The 21,476-nt window shown below is 52.2% G+C and overlaps 1 protein-coding gene across 4 annotated transcripts in view; it reads left to right on the forward strand.

Moving 5' to 3' along the window:
• ZC3H7B (zinc finger CCCH-type containing 7B) overlaps positions 1–16,495 on the forward strand; it is a 91,792-nt gene extending 75,297 nt beyond the window's left edge. For 3 of the 4 annotated variants that reach the window (XM_051962184.1, XM_051962185.1, XM_051962183.1), the window contains 6 exons: positions 3,281–3,414; positions 4,605–4,710; positions 7,459–7,567; positions 8,422–8,555; positions 10,207–10,370; positions 12,315–16,495. In XM_051962184.1, coding sequence (XP_051818144.1) covers positions 3,281–3,414; positions 4,605–4,710; positions 7,459–7,567; positions 8,422–8,555; positions 10,207–10,370; positions 12,315–12,507 — 840 coding nt within the window. In that variant the 3' untranslated portion in view covers positions 12,508–16,495. The remainder of the gene's footprint in view (positions 1–3,280; positions 3,415–4,604; positions 4,711–7,458; positions 7,568–8,421; positions 8,556–10,206; positions 10,371–12,314) is intronic. The other variant, XM_051962186.1, reaches the window with a different exon arrangement.
• Positions 16,496–21,476: the final 4,981 nt, after the last annotated feature.

The raw sequence follows: 21,476 nt of genomic DNA on the forward strand, positions 1-21,476 counted from the left end.
GGAAGAAAGAAAGAAAAAAGAAGGAAGGAAGAAATGGAAAGAAAGAAGGAAAAAGAAAAGAGCAACGAATCAACAAACATTTATAGTAGGAGCCTAGTTTGTGCCAAGTGCATTACCAACCTCTGGAAATAATCAGTTCTGACATAAAACTGTCCCTGCCCACAAGGAGTTTCCATGCTGCCCCTGCTCCCCTCCCTGTCACACCTCCCCCAATTCTCTCACTCCCTCATTCTGCTCAGAGGCTGGAGTGCTGCTGCCTCTTCCAGATCACAAAGGACACTGGGGAAACTGAGTCCCTCTGGATCCTTCTGTTTCCCACGAAGGAGAGACTTGGGAATGGGGGTTAGGAATCCAGACTAGAAGATATCTAGAATAACCTCCAAGCTGCCCCAGTGCAGAGGTGGGGGAGGGGAGTCAGAAGAGGAAGTAAGTGGGGAGCATTTGGTCTCCCTGAATTCTTGCAGGCAAATGGTTGTCAGAAGGTTTATCTTCCTACCACCTTTTGCCTTTCTCAGCATTCCATTTCTCCACTTTTTCGCTTCCTTTTTCTCTCTCTCCTTCCATTTTTCTCTCTCTGTCTCTCTCCTCTCCTCGCTTCCTCCCTTTCTTTCCCTCTTTCCCGCTTTTCTCCCTCCCTCTCTTGCCCTCTTTCTCTCTGTCTCTGCCTCTCTGCTTCTTCTCTTTCTGTTTTTCTCTGTCTCTGTCGGTGTCTCTGGCTGGCTGTCTCTTTGTCATCTGTCTGTCAGTCTGTGTCTCTGTCTCTATCTCTCTGTCTCTCTCTCCCCCTTTCTTTCTCTCTCTTCTCTCTCTCCCCCTTTCCCCCCTCTCTCTGTGTCTCTCTCTCTCTCTCTCTCTCTCTCTCTTCTCTCTCTTCTCTCTCTTCTCTCTCTCTCTTCTCTCCTCTCTCTTTCTTCTCTCTCTCTCTGCCTCTCTCTCTCTCTGTCTCTCTTCTCTTCTCTTCTCTCTCTCTCTATCTCTCTCTGTCTCTCTTCCCCCCTCCCCCCTCTCTCTCTCTGTCTCTCTTCCTCTCTCTCTCTCTCTTTCCCTCTCCCCCCTCTTTCTTTCTCTCTCTCTCTCTCTCTCTGTCTCTCTTCTCTCTCTCTGTCTCTCTTCTCTCTCTGTCTCTCTTCTCTCTCTCTGTCTCTCTTCTCTTCTCTTCTCTTCTCTTCTCTTCTCTTCTCTTCTCTTCTCTTCTCTTCTCTTCTCTTCTCTTCTCTTCTCTTCTCTTCTCTTCTCTTCTCTCTCTGTCTCTCTCTGTCTCTCTCTGTCTCTCTCCCCCCTCCCCCCCCTCTCTCTGGCTCCCTCTCCCCTCTGTCTATCTCTGTTTTCTGTGTCTCTCTGGCTGGCTGTCTCTTTGTCGTCTGTCGGTCTGTGTCTCTGTCTCTGTCTTTCTCTCTCTTCCCCTCTCCCCCCCCCCCCCCCCCCCCCCGGCTCCCTCGTCTCTCTGGCTGTCCGTATCTCTGGCTGTCTGTCCCTTTGTCATGTGTCTCTCTTCCTCTCTCTCTCTCTCTTTCCCTCTCCCCCCTCTTTCTTTCTCTCTCTCTGTGTTTTCTGTCTCTTTCTCCCCCCTCCCTCTCCCCTGCTCCCCTCCCTCCCCTCTCTGTCTCTCCCCTCTCCCCCCTCTCCCTCCCCCTCCCATCTCCCCCCCTCCTCCTCCCCGTCCCCGGTATGTTGTTTATTTTTGTCCCTGGCCCCGCGCCCAGCCGGGAGTAACAGGAGGCCCCAGCCCCCCCCTCGCTGTAATCTAAAGCTGCTTTTCCGAGAGAACATTGAGTTCCTCCCGCCTCGCCTCGCCTGTTCCCTGCCCCCCTTCATTCCTTCCCACAGGCACTCGGGTCACCTGAGGACAAGGTGGAGACCAATCCCTTGAGGATTTCAAGCAGGAGCTGGGAGCGCTGTTCCCATCCCTGGTCCCCAGCCCCTTTAGCTGCCCCAGAGCGAGTCCAGTGTGGGGGCCCCTTCCCCCTCCCAGTTTTCACATCCCCCCTCCCCCCCATGAGGCCCCCGTGCCCCGCCTCGTTGTCACTGGAACAAGGAAGGGTAGGAACAGGCGGGGATGGGGGAAGGGGTAGTGGTTTCCTCCTTCCAGGACAAAATGTTCAGCCGGGCTGCTGCCGTTTGAGGGGGGGAGTAAGTCATGCGACCTCGGCTGGAAGGGACCTTTGAGATCCCCTCATTTACCCCCTCCTCCTTTTATTTTGAACAGAGGAAATGGAGCAGGGAGAGTGGAGAGGTCTGCCTAAGATTACACAGGGAGCGAGTGGGGAGACGTGGGCCTGGCTCTGCCCCCCCCATGAACCTGGGGTGTCTCTGCACCCCAACAGCAGTGGGGGGGGCAGAGCCAAGGGGCCTTCCTCCTTCCCACCCAACACCACCCGGTCTCTTGTTGCTATGGAGAAGGGGCTCCCCAAACAGGAAGAATCAGGATCTTGCACGTGGAACTCCAAGACATCTTGTCTGATCCCCATTTTATAAATGGGGGAACGGGCCAGAGAGGTCGTAGGGTTGGAGCTTTAGAGCCAGGAAGGCCCTCTGGGGTCCATTAGTTGAATCGCCTCATTTTCCTAAAGGAGAAATGGATAAGAGGAAAGGACTTGCAGAGGATCATGGGAGTAGAAAGCTGCAGGGCCGAGATTCCAACTCAACCGCAGGGCGAACTAGAAAGTCCAGGGCAGGATTTGAACCCAAGCCATCCTACCTCTCAATTCCCACACTCTAGGATAACTCATATTAGCTCACCTCCGTGTGGCGCTTTAAGGTTGCGGAGGATCTGAGCACCCACACCCCGGGTGTTGTGAAACTCAAACGGATAATGGGTGGGATTTCATCGGGACGGGGAAGTTCCAGTGTGGAAACGTCCCATCCTGGGAGCTCCAGAGGCCGTCGAGCCCAAGCCCCTCATGTTACAGAGAGGGAAACTGAGGCCCAGGGGAGATACCACACTTTGGCTGGGAGGCAGGATTGGGTCCCAAGCCCTTCGACGCCAGGACCCTTTTCTCCTCGCTCCCATAGCCAGGAGGTGTCGGAGCCAAGTGCCCTCTCTATAATGTTGCCTTGTGAGTAGGCTTTCAGGATGCCGGCCCAGTAGAAATACAGTTTATTTTCCCTATAAATGTCGCCTGTAAAATTCTCTTTTACAGAGAGCCCAACTGAGGCTCAGAGAGGCTGTGACTTCCCTCGGAGTCACACACTGAGTGTCAGAGGCAGGATTGTAGCCCCCCTTGGTGGGACCCTCCGAGTTGCCCCCAGGCCTGAACCTGTCCCTCTTGCCCCACCGTAGGCCGGCTCTCGGATCCCCCCACCCAGCACCTTTGACCTGCAGATGAAGTTCGTGTGTGGCCAGTGCTGGAGGAACGGGCAGGTGGTGGAGCCCGACAAGGACCTCAAATACTGCAGCGCCAAAGCCCGACACTGGTGAGGAAGGAGCGGGGCGGCTCCGGCGGCTGTGGGATGGGGGGCCGGCGGGGAGGGGAGCTGTGCTTGGAAACCCACAGACATAGTCTGGGACCTCTGACTAGGGCTAGTCCAACCCCTCCTTTTACAGATGGGGAAACTGAGGCTGGAGAGGTTAAAGGACTTGCCTAAAGTCACGTGGGTCGTTAGGGAAGAGGCCTCAGAGGGCACTGAGTCCAACCCCTCCTCTTGAGTTGAGGTGACTTGCTCAGGGACACAGCTCCTAAGTGTCGGTAGTAGGATCTGAACCCCATCGCTCCAAATTCCCAGCACATTATACTACAGTCTCTCAGGACACGTCCAAGGTTCCAAAGTGCTTTTCCATCCATTCTCTCCGTTGAGTACCGGCAGGGAGACCAGGCAGAGGGCTTTATCACTATTTTATTTTATTTATTTACTTTTTTTTTTTTTTTGGAGAGGCAATTGAGGCTAATGACTTGCCCAGGATCACACAACTAATAGTAAACATTAAGTGTTTGAGACCAAATTTGAACTCAGATCCTCCTGACTCCAGGGCTAGTGTTCTATCCACTGCGCCATCTAGCTGCCCTGCACTATTTTATTATTTTTTGTTAATAGCTTTTTATTTCTCAAAATACATGCACGACAAAGACAGTCTTCAACATTCACCCTCACAAAACCTTTTCCCCCCAATTTTCCCTTTCATTTCCCCCTTTTCCCTTTCCTAGACTGCAAGTAATCCAATACAGATTACAGTTTTTCTAAACATATTTCCACGTGTATCATGCTGTACAAGAAAAATCAGATTAAAAAGAAAAAAAATGAGAAAGAAAAAAAGAAGCAAACAATGATAACAAAAGCGTGAAAATACTATGTTGTGTTTATCACTGTTTTAAAAATGGGGAAACTGAGTCACAGTAGTCTCTCCCCTAGCATCACCTCTCCAAATCCCAAAAAATGGCATAGACGAGTTGTGATCCCATAGTGAATTTCTTTTTGCTGAGGCAGTTGGGGTTAAGTGACTTGTCCAGGGAAACAAGGGACCCTGCCAGGTATCCAGGGAGCTGGTGGGCAGAGAAGCAGCTTTTCCCATCCCCGGTCAGAAGCGGGAGCCAGAAGGCCCGTGCCCAATCTCCAGCCTCATCAGTTTCCCCTTTCCTCATCCTTGGCTTCTCTGCTCTGCCCTCCAGCTGGACCAAGGAGCGGCGGGTCCTGCTGGTGATGTCCAAAGTCAAGAGGAAGTGGGTGTCTGTCCGTCCGCTCCCCTCCATCCGCAGCTTCCCTCAGCAGTACGATGTGAGTAACAGGGATGGGCAACATGGGGGCTCGCACGGCGGAGGTCTTCATTGGCGGGCCCGGGGTCTCTGGCCCGTGCCTCCGGAACTCCCAATAACAACTCCAATTGATCTTGCGAAGAAGGGCAAGTGCGAGTGGTGTCGTCCCATTTTATAGCTCAGGAAACTGAGGCTGCAAAAGGAAAAGGGCTCATGGCCAGTCACAGAGCCAGGATGTGAGTCTCAGTATCTTTGTTTCAGGTCCGATCCATGCTCCAGTCCTCCCCTCCCTTAGGGAATGGTGCTGCTTATTGGGAAGACCCACTCTCCCTGGCATTAGGGGTGGCCAGCCTTCTCTGGGCTCTGGAGTGGGCAGGCATGGGAGCATGGGGTCACCGAGCTAGAGCTGGGAGAGACCTAAGAGGCCCCTGATTTTACAAATGAGGAAACTGAGGTTCTGAGAAGTCATGTGACTTACAGTTCATCATTTATAGGTTAGAACTGGAAGAGACCATTCAGTCCCACTCCAATAATTTACCCACGAGCAGACCAAAGTCTTGGGAGACTGGCTGGCCAATGTAGAAGGTGTCGGGGGCGGGATCTGAACTCTGGGCCTCTGAAACCAGAGCTCATGTTCTAGTCACAGTGGTCTCTCCTCCACAAACCCCTCCCCTAACTCCGGCTCCCCTCCTCTGTGAAGTCGTTCCCGGCTTTTCCAGCTCCTGCTCCCTATTCTTCCCCTTCTTGCACTCCTTGGCTCGCAGCACACAGCTTGTCACTCTCCCTTTCTCACCTCCCGGCCTTTACCCAGAGTTAGTTATCCATTCTCCATGCCCACAATGCACACCCCCCCCCCCCCCCGTTTCTCCTTCCCAGCATCCCTAGCTCCCTCCCGTGCTCACGCCACCTCCCCAGCCTCTCCTGCCCCCAATTACTTTGTATGTCACTTTTTTTCACTTTTCTGTGTCTCCCTCAAAAGAACGTAAGCGCTTTTGAGGACAGGGACAGTTTTTGTGCCCCTGGGGCCGGGCACGGGGCCGGGCACATGGGGGTGTAATAGACACCGGCTTAGTCGCATTGTGTGCCTTTAAGCAAGTCACTTGTCCCGTCTGCGGTTGGCGTTGTCTCCTCTGGCCTATGAGGAGGTTAGAGATTGGGACTTTTCGGTTCTCTTCCAGTTCTGAGGTCTGTGGCCCCTCCCCTCCTCTGAGCCCTTATCCGGGGCCCTCATGGGCCCTTGGTGTAGGTCACTCGGTCCTGCTTTTCTTCCACCAAAGACTTGACTCTGAGCCTCACCGAGGCTCCGGAGAGTCGCCAGCTCCCAGAGGTTCCGCTGGTGGAGAATAAGCTCTGGTAGCATCACTCACCGCGTGGTTGTCACTCGAGGCTCATCAGCCGCACATAGTGTGTCCGAGGTTCTCAGTTAAGTCAAAAATAAGGATCAAGCCCTGGTGGGAGCCTGGCAGCCCAGGAGACAGAGCTGCCTTGGAGCAGGCAGACCTGCAGGCAGTCCCAAAGGGAGGCAAATGCAGCGAAGTGCGCTGCTCGGGGGCCGGAGATGCTGAGGCAAGCACAGGCCCGGCCCAAGGAGTTTCTCTTCTGCTGGGGCGGGGGGAAGGGAGGGGAGAAGGGAGGGAAGGTCCAACATGGCCCGGAGAAGGAGAAACCAAACTGGGCAAAGTTGTTCCTAGAGGGAAGGAAGGGGTAGGGAGATCAGGGAAGGCTGAGTGTGGGAGGTGCCAGCTGAGCCACTTTGGAGGATTCTGGGTGTGTGTGTGTGTGTGTGTGTGTGTGTGTGTGTGTGTGTGTGTGAGAGAGAGAGAGAGAGAGAGAGAGAGAGAGAGAGAGAGAGAGACACACACACACACACAGAGACAGAAAGAGAGAGACAGACAGAGAGACAGAGACAGTGAGAGACAGAGAGACAAGAGAGACACAGAGAGAGACAGAGACAGTGAGAGACAGACAGAAATAGAGAGAGAGACAGTGAGAGACAGAAAGAGAGACAGAGAGAGAGAGACACAGAGAGAGACAGAGACACACAGAAAGAGACAGACAGAGACAGAAAGACAGAGAGAGAGACAGAGAGACAGAGAGACAGAGACAGTGAGAGAGAGAGAGACAGAGAGACACAGAGAGAGACAGAGACAGTGAGAGACAGAGACAGAGAGAGAGACAGTGAGAGAAAGAGAGAGAGACAGTGAGAGACAGAGATAGAGAGAGAGAAAGAGAGAGAGACAGAGACAGAAAGAGAGAGAGACAGACAGACACCCACACAAACACACATACATACACACAAACACACACACATACAGGGTATTCCAGGCATGGGGGACAGTGTAAGCAAAGGCTTGGGGTGGGAGTTGGATGTTGTGTACAGGGAATATCTGGTAGGCAGGTTTGATGGGAACAGAGAGTACGTGAGGAGAACACGATGAAATGAGACTGGAAAGATGGGTGGGAGTCGGCTTTAGGTGCCAGGCTGCAGATTTTGAGTTTTCTCCTAGAGGCGATAGGGAGCCACGGAAGACGGGGGAGGGAGGGTATAGTCCAGCTTCCCAGAGATCTGATTTAGTGAGGAGGAAAGGCAGGAGTTCAGGGAAGGAATCCAGCCTGGGGCCCCAGGGCTCAGGACCTTTGTGGACCAGACCCGCAGCCTGCAGGGAGGACAGTGCGGACAGTACCTCTGTCCCTCTCAGCGGGGGCTTCAGCGAGCGCAGGGGGTGCTACTCAGGGCAGGAGTGACTCAGGGCCCTCCCTTGTGCCACAGCTGTGCATCCATGCCCAGAATGGCCGGAAGTGTCAGTACGTGGGGAATTGTTCCTTCGCCCACAGCCCAGAGGAGAGAGACATGTGGACTTTCATGAAAGAGAATAAGAGTGAGTGTGTCCACGGTGACTTGGAGGGAGGGAAGGCTGAGGAGGGAGGAGGGAAGGAAATGCGAGTCCTCGACTTACCCAAGGGAACCGGGTACCTCGGAGGCAGAACCAACATTCCCCAAATGTCCTAAAACAGAGTGAAATTAATGGAACTACTTATTTGGAGTCCTTCACGGCCTGCTTTTACCCATAATTCTCATGGCCTGGGCTCTCTTCTGGCTCCGGGCCCTCCCTCTCTACTTGAAGAATTGGAAGTTACCAATTTTCCTTCCCATTGGGCCCTGAAAGGTGAAAGGGGGATTAGCTGTATTCTGCTTGGGCCCAGAGGGGAGAACCAGGCCCCTAGGGAGGGGTCTCAAGAAGGCTGTTTGGCTCAGTGTGGATCAGGCTGCTTTGAGAGATAGGTTGGACTGCCATTCACCCACAGAGGGGATTCCATTTCAGACGATGGTCCCAAGTTTCCTGGAATACCCCGGGGGGAGACGGGAGGGAGTAGTGCCTTTGATGGTGAGGCTGGGGACAGGCTGGGTGGCCAGGGGACTCCAGGTCATTCACCTTCTCCAGCTCCGCACTCAACTGTCCACATAGCTGCTGGACTTGATATCCCCAAGCTAGATGCTGTGAACAATCTTGGGACGGGGCCAACTGCTCAATGGTCGGGGTCTCGTTTGGGCGCTTCCCTACTAGGCTTGTGTCCTGGGCAACAGCCGCCCCTTCTCACAGCCACCGAATAGGCTGGGCAAGCTTTTGGCAGGGAGGGTGTCCGGAGCGGTCACTGGGACGGGAGCTGGGGATCTGAGTATGGACGGGACTTCTAGCCCGCCATCTTGCCTCTCCCTCTCTCCCCTTCCCAGTCTTAGATATGCAGCAGACCTATGACATGTGGCTGAAGAAACACAACCCCGGGAAGCCCGGGGAAGGCACTCAAGTCACCCCTCGGGAAGGAGAGAAGCAGATCCAGATGCCCACGGACTACGCGGACGTCATGGTAATGAGGCCTTCCCGGCCCCACTTTCCAACCTCCGTAGCTGCGACTTGTGTGAAAACTGGCATGTTTGATTTGTGGGTGATCCCAAGCCAGGAGGGCTCAGAACCTGTTGGAAAACACCAGGCTAAATAGAAGGACCACAGAGATAAAGTCCCGTACTTTGGATCCCCAGCGAAACAAAACAAAAGGCAGCCGCGCAAACACCGAGTGGGGTAGGCAGGACAGGAGAAAGGCCCAGCTTCTCGGTGACACGGTAGCTCCCGGGCACTAACTCAGCGCTAGAGGTAACACTGAGCAGAGCAAGAAGCAGGAGGGCCCTGAGGCACATCCGGATGTCACAGAACACATCTGGAGGCCACATCTGGATAGAAAGAGATGAACGACTTAGCTCCTAGCTTCTGGCTATAGCGAGCGATGGCAGAGTCTTTCCTCAGAGGAAATAGAAAAAACTTATGGCGATTAGATTGGCAGGGGGGACTTGGGGATGCCCGTCTGCAAATACCCGGTATTGGCTTTATCTTTTGGCCCAGTGGGGGAGAGTCAGAGGGAGCTTTTTAGTGAGAGTAGAATTTCCTAAATGTCGATGGAATGGATTGTCTTCAGGTGATGAGTTCCTCAACCCTGGAGGTATTCAAGCAGAAGCAGGAGAGTACTATGAGGAGGGTGTTCTGTAGAGGGGATTCATTCCTCGGGTTGAGTGTATTGGGGTTGTACCAGCTGCCCAGAGGGCCTTTTCAGCTCTTAAATTCTGTGATTCCTTCCCCCTCTCCCACTCCTCTCTCTCTCTTTAAAAAAGTTTCATTTCATTTCATTTTCTTTTAAAAACATCGTTGTTGCTCCCAGTGTGTCCCGTCCCTCCCCGCCCTCCCCGCTCCGCTCCCAACACGAAACCCCTTCCTTGTAACAAATAAGTGCAGTTAAAAAAGACTAATCAGCACATCGGCCACATCTGAAAACACACGTCTCGTTTTGCCTTCGTAGACCCTCACCCTGCAGAGCTCTGGAGTCACGGTTAGTCGTCGTCAGGTCCCGATGAGTGCAAATGATGGATCCCTTGAAATGGTCTTCCGCGTTCAGATTCACGCCCCGGGTTTGAAAAACCCGGTCGCTGGTCTCGGCCCGATAACGGGACCCTTTCAGGGAATTCATTCTTGGCACTAACTTGACCTCATTGAGCTGCGTTGAAGAGAGCTTTGGAGGCTTTAAATGGCACTTTCCTATTCATCATTGTAGTTGTTGTGTAGTGTCCCGCTCTTCTTTCCCCTCCATCTGCACCATCCCATTACCTGCTTCCTCCCACTAAGGTTTCCCTCCACGTAGGTGTTCTGGGTTGGGATCCAGTGCGACAGATGCTCTTAGAGGCTGAGTATGGGAGCCGGGGGCCGGGTGAAGGTGTCGGCAGCCTGAGGGACTGGCGAAGGAGGGATGGGTGGCTTGGGGGTGGGGGCGGACACCTTTGTCACCTCTGCCTCAGGGACCTCAGGGGGGAGAGGGAGACCTTGCAGGAACTGGCCTGGAGCAGGCTAGGAGGAAAGCAGAGGGGGCCAGGTGAGCAGATCCCCGCCTGGGAAGGAGAGCCGGCGAGATGGGCCTCGGAGCCCGTGGGAGTGCTCAGAAGGCTCGCCCAGCACCCTCCCCCCGCTCCCCACAGATGGGATTCCACTGCTGGCTTTGTGGCAAAAACAGCAACAGCAAGAAGCAGTGGCAGCAGCACATCCAGTCCGAGAAGCACAAAGAGAAGGTCTTCACATCAGATAGCGACTCCACCTGTTGGACCTTCCGCTTTCCCATGGGCGAGTTCCGGCTGTGTGAAAGGTGCCGCTCCTGGAGTGGGTCGGGGGTGGGGGCTCCGAGCCCGTTGGGTTCCTCTGGCTCCGAGCCGGCTGCAGATGCCGGGAGCTGGAAGGAACGAGGAGGCTGGGGGCGAGGTAGGGCCCAGAGGACATCCCTGAGGACAGCAGGTCTATGGCAATGGTATCCCAAAGCGGGGGCACATCCGGCTATCGCTTCAGAGTTTGCAAAACCTTTTCTTCATCATCATTTCCTCCTCCTCCTCCTCCTCTTCTCCTCCTCTTTCTCCCCTTCTTCCTCTACTTTTTTCTCTCTCCTTTTTTTCTTCCTCTCCTCCTTCATTGAGCACCTACTATGTGCAAGGCACTGATGATACCAGAACAATCCCTGCCTTCAGGGAGCTTCCATTCTGCAGAAGGAAGCACAAGTGAGATAGGTAGGTGGGGCAAGTCTTAGGGTTCTCTGTGAGGAACCGAGGGTCAGAGAAACCGAGTGATTTGCTTGTGATCATAATAGCAGTGCCTGGGTGACCCTGGCAAGCCACCGCCTTCTCTGGAGCCCTCATATCTGGAAACAGAGAGGGAGGTCCAAGGGCCTTCCAGGGCTAAATCCCACAATCCTTTTAAGTATGACCCGAAGGCCGATGTGCTTTCTGTAACACAGCATCACTAATGTGTGCGAGGGCAGCTGGGGGACAGCGGGCAGAGCGCTGCACCTGGAGTCAGGAAGTCCCGAGTTCAAACCCAGCCTCAGACACTCATACTGGCTGTGTGACTCCGGGCAGGTCACGCAAATCTGTTTGCCTCAGTTTCCTCATTTGTAAAACGAGCCTGAGAAGGAAATGGCAAATGGTCCAGTGTGTCTGACAAAAACACCCCAAGTGGGGTCAGGAAGAGTGGGACACAGCTGACAAAAGTGACCGAACAACTAAGGTGGGCTAGAGGCTGGAGGTGCAGAGACGGGAGCAAACGGCTCCTCCCTCGAGGAGCCTCCATTCTTCTGTTCACCATTCTGGCCCCCTGGGATCCTCCGGCAGTGTCCTTGTGGAGGGAGGTGACCTTGGCCTTGGAGGGCTGTGGAAGGGCTCAGCGCAGAGGTGGTCACTGGCCACCGAGTAATGATTTCTTTTAGCCACAGATAAACCCTAACTAAAAAGCCATTCCCAGAGGCTCAGTGAGGAGCTGTCAGGGCGGGTGCAGCAGCCCTGGCGTCTCCCCAAGTGGGAACGGCCATGTTTACAAGCCATTTGCCCTCCTTCATCTCACCGTCCCTCCCAGTGACCCTGTGAGGTAGGCAGGGCTCGGAGTGGGCCGTGACCAACCCTACAATCCCCGCCCCCTAGTGAGCGGCTCTAATCCGCTGCCTCAGTCTACAACCTTGCTGCATCTCTCACTGTCGGGTGGTTGAAGCTTTGGGGTAATGAAAAGGCACAGCCAGTCCCGGAGCGGTCCCAGAGGCCGGACGCTGGGTCTGTAGAATAGGAAGGCAGCAGCCATGGCCGGGGAGCGCCGGGAAGGGCTTCTCTCTTTTCTCTGAGGCAGCTGATAATGAACATGGCTGAACTTGGGGACCAGTGTTTCTGAACCGGCCCTTGTGCCGCAGAACCAAGCATCCTGCCAGGAGCGAGAGCCAGAAAGGGGTCAGGGAGGCAGGTGCTCTTGGGGCGTCCGGTTCCCCGGGTAGCAGCGATACATTTGTCCCTTGGCCGAGGCCTCTGCTATGAGGAGCTCCCGGAGGAGTCTCTTCCAAAGGGTGGGGCCATACGGCCTCAGTTTCCTTATCTGTAACGGGAAGGGGGAGGGGTGGGTCCCTTCCAGCTCCAGATTTATGAACCTTTGGTCTCTGATGATCCGTGAGCCCTTCCTTATGCTGGGTGGGCTAAGGCCGAAAGCTGGGCGGCCTGGGCAGACCACGGGCCCCGGGGACGGCGCCGAGTTTCTCATCTTCCCCGCTTCCACCCCCACATAGGTTCCAGAAAAAAAAGGCTTGCCCAGATGGGGAGAAGTGTCGCTGTGCCCACGGGCAGGAGGAGCTGACTGAATGGCTGGATCGGCGGGAGGTGCTGAAACAGAAGCTGGCCAAGGCTCGCAACGACATGCTGCTCTGCCCCATGGATGATGACTTTGGCAAATACAATTTCCTATTGCAGGACAGCGTATAGGGGGCCCCGGGATGGGACTCTGGGGGTGGGACTAGGAGCGAGAAGAAAGGGGGGGAGATGAGATTCACTTGGCCTCCCCCTTCCCAGAGCTGGCTCTTCTGGCCTCCCCATCAGCCGACTTGATTCCACTTTTCGTCAGCCATCCCTGCCACAGGGGTCAAAGGACACGACCCCCTGTGACTTCGATGGCTTTTTTCCTTGTTCTTAAATGGGTGTCGGAAAAGCCAGGCTGGGGGAAGCAGAGGGGATGGAGGAGGACTTGGGAAGGCGATCTTTGGCCAAGCCTTTGCTCTCCCGATGCACACCCACTCACTCGGGGTCCCCCTTCATTCCCCTCTGTGTGGGGCAGGAGTACACCTCCATACACGCACATAATCAGAATAATAATAATGATAATAACAATAGCTCACATTTCTATAGTGTTTTCTCGCAATGATCCTGGGAGGTAGAGAGCTCAAGTATTATCACCCATCTTACAGATGGGGAAGCTGAGATTCAGAGGGGCAAAATTGGCTTGACTACATTTCCACAACCGGTCAGTGTTCGGAGACAAGAGGGCGGGCACACACACACACACAGCCCAGGTCAGTCAGACATGTCCCAGATCATTAATGTCATTCTGTGGTATTAGGTCTATTGTCTCCCAGAGTAGGGTGGAACAGGGCAGACAGACACTGTCTGGTGGCTTCAAGCCAAAGTTTTGTGTTTTGTTTCCAAAAACCCGGGGTCATTGACATCAGGGATTCCCCCAAGCTTGTCTTCTTGGGGGGTTTGGCTGAGTTGGTTTTTCCCCATTACTCTGGGCTCCTGATGATGCAGGAGATGGGGACAGGGACACAACTGGAGACCTCAAAGAGCACAGATGCCCCATTGAGCTTTAAACCATATATCTCCTTAATGATCCACATGATGGAGCTCAGTATTCCCTTAAATGTCACTCCCCAGCTGCCAAAGGAGACCCTCAGCCCTTTGTCCTTTTGGCTGGAGATAACTTTTACCCCTTTCTTGTAGCTGTTTCTCTTCTGTGCCCTACCTGGGATCCACACAGCCGGGAAACTTAGGGGTCTTCCAGCCCCTGCTCTTAACCCGACTCTCTTGTCCCCTGTCTCTCGCTCTTCCGTAATCCAAGAGACAAATGGCAGAAGAAGCATAGGGCAAGAGGGCTGGGCGGTGATCCCAATCCAGGGGGACTCTATCCCTACTGAACATGGATCCTCCATGCCCCAAGCCAGTAATCCCTGTACCAGATATACCAAATATCTCACCAGCACCCCTAGATTATTGGCTAGATCTGGTTTGGGGAAATGGGGGAGGAAGGAGTGGGGAGGAAGAGCCGAGCTCCTCCTCAGCAGCTTTCTTACAAGGACGGTTCCTCCCTAACCGGGGCCCGCTTTGCCCAGAGTGGATGTAGGACGGGAAGATAGACGGGGGCAGGGTGGGGTGTGCTACTTATACTAATACCAATGAGCTAAAAGTCTGAATAACCCTTAGGCTTGGTGAGACAGCCCCTTCGTTCCTGCCCCTCACCCACAACTCTGATATGGATTAGGAATAGGGACCCTGTCGAGCTTAGAGGGGGGGCTGACTTCTGACAGAGCTCTAATTGCTCTAGTTCCGTCAGAAGTGTTCCCATGAAGGAGGCGGGACGTTTCGCAGAGGAGGAAACTGAGGCTCTAAGAGGAGGAGTCACTTTCCCCTGGTCACACAGCCAGCAAACACGAAAACTGAAACTCAAACCTGGGACTTTCCGATTCTCTGCTACCAGTCACCTAGGACTGGGACCATGGACAGCAGCACTGGGACCTAGGGAGAATGTGGCTTCCCAAAAAACCCCGAGTTCTGAAACCAGCTCTGCCAAACTTGCTGTGTGACCTTACGTAAGTCACCCCGCTGCTCTGGGCCTCAGTTTCCACATCTGTAAGAATGGAGATCAGATAAGACGGCCTCTCACGTCCCCTCCAGCTCTAAAACTGTGGTCCTTCTGGCCAAGGGGAGCTGTCCCCTGCCACAGACACTGAAATAATGCACAAGGGCCACCCAATTTGCACCTGCTCCCCTGATTTGAAACACCCTGGATTTAGAATGGATGGGGGAGGGCTTTGCCCAACTCTTCTGACTCCATCCCCCACCTTAGCCCCCAGACTTTCTACTACTTCACCTTTTACCCGACACCTCAGTTGAGCATTTCTCTATGTCCATCTCCCCCCAACCTCGTCCACTCCTGCCAGATTCAGGCAACGGTCCCCCAGACATTCCAAAAAAGCCACCCGCCACTGGATTGGGACCTTAGGCTTGGGGGGGTGAAGCTTTGGGGGAGACAAAGAAGGGCACACTTCCTCTTTCCATCTTGGTCTGTGTGGAAGCATGTGGCTCCTTAGACCTTCGGCCTCTCATAAGGTGCCATTAATGACGTGGAAACTGGAGAGAATCGGGTCTTCCCTCGACCATCCGCCCTTGGGACCCCCACCCTTTATTCTACGATCATGGCATGCGCCCCTGCCCTGTCCCCCTCCCCCCAGTGAGCCGGGATGAGGGGGCCTGAGGAGGAGAGAGGAATTCAAAGGTATTTGCTTCGGGGTCCGGCTGAAACCAGAAGCGGGGGCCCACGGGGAGGGATCGCTGTGAACGTAGATACTTGTTTTCCCCGATATGATAACCTGATGTGGTATTACTGTCTCTTGTCACCAGCCTTGTTTTAGTGTGTATATATGTTGGCGCCGTGATGCATATATACACAGGTATTAAATATATCACTCTATATAATATTATATATGTGTGTGGTATCCAAGGAATTGCTTGTAAGGAGGTGAAGGTTAAAGGACTTGGCTGGGAAATGCAGCAGGAGCCCCGGCTGTAATTTGTCTTCCCTGGCTGGGGACAGGGTGAGTGGGAACTGCCGCCCCCCGACCTCCGATCTGGTGCCTGATGGCATAGGAGGGCAAGGTTGGAAGGCATTTAATAAGGGAGATTCGGGTAGCTTTGCCCGTATCTCCCCCACCCAGCTTGAGGGAGGCAGAAAGAGAGGGCCCGGCAGAGAAACGATGTTCTCAACGGAGGGACGGGGCCCAGTTTAATTGGAGCTGCCAAGCTTTGGCGGCCTTGAGGTCCAGCTCTGCCCGTCCCATTTAGAGAGACGATCCTGCCTGTGGAGACCATGGGAAAAGGCAGAATTTGAATTCTGGCTCAACTATTTATTACCTGTGGCTAATAAGATAATTATAACCTCCCTGGGCCAGTTTCCTTGTCTGTCAAGTAAAGGCATTGGACTAGATGGCCTCTGAGCTCCCTCCCAGCTCTAGACTTATGATGATCGTGCACAGGGGAAAAAAGGCAATTAACCCAAAGGAGGTCACGTCCCCCTTGGGCCGGGGATACCTCTTCCCTGGGGTGGGCAGTTGTGCCCACCTGACAAGCAGGTGAATACAGATTAGAGTGAAAGAGACTGGAGAAGAAAGGCCTGTAAAAGCAGAGGAATAATGGTTCAAAAGGTGATGGGAAGGATTGCAATAGTCTTTAGTTCTAGACTCTGAAATCCAAGCTCAGGGTTGGGACCAAAACCACCAGGCCTCTCGTGGACAGACAAGGGGGAGACCGAGGGGAGATGCATGTATACATATATGTGTACGTACAATAGTGTGCATATATGTATAGATATATACATGCACGTGTGTGGATAATCACACCCCCTCCCCCTCAGTGATATAAACCTGCACGGATTGCTGGGAGGATGTGTCCAAAATGAACGAAGAGGGGGGAACGTTGCATTTCACAGCCAAGTAATGATGGAGTTAATAGTCTTTTAAAATGTCTGTGTATTAAAAATTTTAAGAATACCACACTTTAATATTAAATATTCATAAGGTCCTAGTATCTGGATAATATTGTAGATGTTTTAATAACAATTTTTTGGTCCTTCTTAAAAATAAAACAGACGAAACTTGCATCTTTTAGCCTTTGTACTAGAAAATAAAAGTGCACTTTAACCCTGGTCCCCGTAGTGTGTTTGTGTGCCCGGAAGCTCCGGAAGCACTGAGGTCACGGTGTGAGTGCCCATTCCCTCGGATGCCCCCCTCCCTACCCAGTTTGGCCACCTCTTGGGGGCAGAGACGGGTTAAAGTTGGTCCCTCCCGGGGCAAAGGGCCCATGGAAGCCGAGGGACACCGTAAACAAGGCCGAACTCTGCTGAGGTCCATCAGCCTGCATGCTCAATAAACATTGCAACAGTTCTGAAGAAAGCTCCTACTGTGTGCCAGGCCTTGGGCAATCACTAGGGATGATTGTGGTTGGATCCTGTTTGGAAGGAAACTCATAGGGCGTCTTGTCCCACCTGACCCGTGAATAACTATCCCTTCCAGTGCCTCCTGAAGAGTGGGCACCCAATCTCTGCTCGAAAACCGCATGGTGGGGTGGTGGGGACTCACTACTCTCCAGGCTACTTATTCTCCTGGAGGCGGGAGGGGGTCTTCCAGTGTCTTCGCCATCCCATTTGACCACTGTCTGCCATGCTCTACTTGTTCATCATCCTGCCTAAAATGTGGTCTGGCCCTCTGTTGCAGACCCCTTTTCATGGGGCGTTCTCTCTCTTGTTCCGGTCACGGTGCTTGATGCTGCTCGAGGTCCTGGTTTGTCGGGCTGCTTTGCCATCTCACAGACACACACGAAGCTTTCAGAGCCTTCGTGGGACCTACTGACATGAGGGCTTTTCACCACGGAAGCCTATAACATCCAACTAACCCCTGCTATCGTCCTTCCACCGATTCTTCATGGAAAAGCTACCCAAAAGGCAGGAGGCCTTATGAGAATGGAAACCCCTACTAGGCACCTCGTTAGACACAGAGACAGGGCTTACACTTAGGGGTTAGGGTTAGACAAGTGAAAATTGCTTCCCTCCAAGTCCTGATGTTCCCTGAGAACCTGGTTCTCTTTTTCTTACCTCTGGGCTCTTGAGTAAATCACTTCCTCATTCTGGGAATCAGTTTTAACCTCCATAAAAAAGTGAGATTGGACTAGATGGTCTCTTAGTTCCTTCCTAGCTCTGCTATCCCCTGTTCTAAGCTCCTTCCCAGCTCTTCCACCCCCTGTTCTAAGCTCCCTCCCAGCTCTTCCACCCCCTGTTCTAAGATCCCTCCCAGCTCTTCCACCTTCTGTTCTAAGATCTCTCCTAGCTCTGATAGATTGTCCTTATACCTTGTGTGTCTCTCCAATGGAAGTCACATCTTCCACAGAAAGAAGATGGAAGGATCCAGTAAGAGTTTTTCAAGATAGGGGCATCTGGGTATCGTAAACTCCATGAAAGGAGCTAGCAGACAGGGAACAATTAAAAATAACTGAAAAAATGGCAATGACTAAAGGGATAATCTGCTGGAAATGGGAGGGAGTGGAATGGCTTGTGCAGATAAAGGGATTAACCTTGGAAAGGAGTAAGGCTATCTCTTCTTTGAGACAGGAATATTGGAGACAGAGACAGAAGATGTGTGAGTGATATGAGATGAGGAAAAGAGGGCAACAAGGAGCTAGCTCATGGTGAATGGTCTCGATTTTTTCTCTAAGATATGAGTCAAGGCTCTCAGCTGAGAAGGGAAGGGAAGGAAGAGTCGGGTGGTTAGAGGTGGGGTGAAGAGGTTTGGAAGAGCCACCATGGAAAGTGAGACAATGAGTTGTGGGAAGATATAGGAGGATTGCCGAGCAGCAGTGAGAGTCCAGTTGAGATTGGATAACATCAATCTATAGCGGTCTCAGTCAGAACAGCTACATGTTTCTCTCCGCCATCGTCCTGTGTGTAGGAGTGAAGGCAGGGGATGATGGGAATGAGCTGAGTCTGAGCCTTGGTAGGGTGCAATCAGCCAGGTGATAAAGGGGCTGGAGACTTAAGAGAAAAGGACAGGGTAGAACTGAATTGATTCATCAAGGGGTCAGAAGAGGTGAGTTGTTAGTGCAGGAGTGACCAGGGAGAGAACCGAGGGGTCCAGGGATCGGAGGTCATGGGGAGACTGAAGAGCAGGGCTTGTGGGAGAGTACACTTTGTGAAGAGTAGGGAATGTGGAGGGAGAGATGGAAAGCCAATGATTTCTGGTTTGATAAGAGAATTGGGGAATTCCTGAACATAGAGATGACACATTCGTGAGTGACGGCAAGATCAAGGGTGGGATCTTATTTGTGTGTGGCTGAGATGGGGTGAAGGAGCAACTGAAGGAGGAACTGGATGATTGGGGTGTTTGAGTGAGAATCAAGGTGAATGCTCAAGGCTCCTAGTATGAGGACGGCAGTTAGGGAGGAGAGAAAAATGGGGAGCCAAGTACTGAATCCGCTAAGGAAGGAAGGGGAGTGAGCCGAGAGTCTCTAGACAAAAGCTACCAGGATTTTGATTAGCTTGTAGAGACAAATAGCAGGACCTCAGAGGAGGAGAGGTTACTGAGTAATGGAGGGAGAGGGAGAGGAGGGAGTAGCAGAGGGAACAGCTGATTTCTTTATCCCTTTAAAACAATCTAGTTTATTTTCTATCATCTTCCCCCCGCAGAGAATTATGTCTTATAACAAGGAATAACAAAGACAGTGCGGGGGCGGGGGGGGAGTTCAGCAAAATTAATCAGCAGAACAACCATAACTGAGAGAGTAAATGCTGTGCTCCTCACCCATGATCCTCCACCTCTGGCAAGGAATTTCTATCTCCTTTAGGTCAAATCGTTTAATCACACAGTGTTCTGGTCCTTTTTTTTTTTTTTTTTTTTTTTTGGAGGCGGGGGGCGGGCGGGGAAACTTTCTACTTATGTTGTTACAGTCTCGTGTTTTGCTTCTCTGGCCGGCTGCTATCATTTTTCTACTATCTTTAAAGTTGCTATTATGTATACATTTAAAGAATTTTATACAATTCCTATTCCTTTAAACTTTTCTGTTTCCAAAACACTTTTCCTTCCACCGTGCACAAGTAAGGTATCGAGATAATATCCCCCTTTTATGGATGAGGAAACTGAGGCTCCAAAAAGTTAAATGACATGGTCATATAGCTACTAAGTAGGGGTTCAAAGTCAGGCCTGTCTTACCCACATTCAGTGCTTTTTCTACTCCTCCAATATTGCCTCAGTCATCACCAATTTCTTTCTGGAGAGTCTCCCTTTTCTTCCTATTCATCATATTTGATAACTCCCTCACCCAGAAGAATCTGTAGCTCACTCATTATTTTTTTAATTTTAAAATTTAATTTAAATGTTAAATCTAAATTTAATTTTTAAAGCTTTTTATTTTCAAAACATATGCATGGATAATTTGACAACATTGACCCTTGCATAGCCTTATTATTCAGATTTTCCCCTCCTTCCCCCCCCAGATGGCAAGCAATCCAATATATGTTAAACATGTTAAAAATATATGTTAAATTCAATATGTATCAACAAATTTGTACGATTCTCTTTCTGCACAAGAAAAATCAGATAAAAAAAGAGAAAGCAAATGAGTAAGAAAACAAAATCGCTCGCTCATAGCAATAGTACTACCTGTCACATATATACGTACATATATACTGTGTCTATGTGTGTAGGAAGAATTGGAATTACTTATAAAGAAGACTAAATCCCTGCACAAGATGGAAATTTTGCACCCTGTGCCCTAGTCCTGGGGCAAGTGGAATGATCAGGACTCTGCCCTGGGAAGCTGAATTTGGGGGACCCTTCAGGTGCCTACAATTTTCCCATGGTGTTAGATCTAACACGGATTTTACGGTTGGCAGCCCTCAGTCCCTTCCCTGCTTCTCAGCCCTGCCCCAGCAGCAGCTCCTGGTATCCGCCTCACTTCCCCGGGATGGCGCCTGCTCTTTTGTCCCCTGATGGGGCACCTGGGGTACGGCCTGTCCTGCCTGCCCCGGCTGCAAAATTTCTAGTGGTGGCTCTGAGCATACGCTTTGGCTGGCAGGACCACAAAGTGGGTGAGCTCCTCTTATTGGCTGTTGACCTGTTGTTAGGAAGTCTACAAAACTTGGATGCACCTTTCTCCCCTGCTCCCAGTGGGGCACCTGCAGCCAGGAGAGCCTCCCTGCCAGAGGGTCCCGAGGGGAGAAGTTGCCACCAAATGCCAAATCCTGACAATGACGGTGACTGTGGGACACGGGACGAGGGGATGTGGTAATGTGCCCTTCCCAGATATCCCTTCTGCTCCCTAGCACCAGGATCTTCCCCAAAGGTGTCAGTCTCACTTTGGACTCTGAAGACAGGGCAGTGGTCATCATATTCTCTCCATTTTGCAGATGAGGAGACTGAGGTGAGGTCCAGACAACTGACTGGACCCTTGTCATAGGGGCATTGAGAGAGTTTCTTGAAGCCAGTTTGGGGTCTGGGGTAAAATGGGAATGGGGAGCTCCTCCCAGCTCCAGTCTCCTATCTGTGACTTTCCAATGCAGTTTGGGGGCTGCCCAGGTGCCACATTTATATCAATCGGAGGAAGTTGTACACAACAGGTAGGATGGCCGGTGCTGTGGAGAACGGAACCAGAACCCGACACATCTCCTGAGAGGCAGAAATGGTGGCCTGCGATCCGTGAGATGATGTTTAATAGGAAAATGTGTCAAGTCCTGTTTTCAGAAATCAACATCAGGGTTCAAGGGAATGGGGACAAAGCCACAGGGATGTTCATGGGAAAGCAACCTGGATTTTAAGTGACCCTGAACACAAGGGGAGTTAGCTGTGTGGTATCCAGGGGTCACAGGATCCTAGATTGAGAGCTAGGAGGGCCCTCAGAAGTCATCTAGCTCAACCATCTCATTTTACAAAAGGGGAAACTGAGGCACAGGGTGAGGAACTGGAAAGGGCCCTCAGAAATCATCCACCTCAACCTTCTTATTTTACAAATGGGGAAACTGAGGCTCAGGGTGAGGAAAGTGAATTACCCACTATTGTAGAACTGAGAGGACCTTCAGAAGACAGCTTTATTTTACAGATGGGGAAACTGAGACACAGAGGCTGATTAACTTGTCCAATGCC

This window comes from Antechinus flavipes, chromosome 5 (genome assembly GCF_016432865.1).
Source record: "Antechinus flavipes isolate AdamAnt ecotype Samford, QLD, Australia chromosome 5, AdamAnt_v2, whole genome shotgun sequence".
NCBI classification, from domain to species: Eukaryota; Metazoa; Chordata; class Mammalia; order Dasyuromorphia; family Dasyuridae; genus Antechinus; species Antechinus flavipes.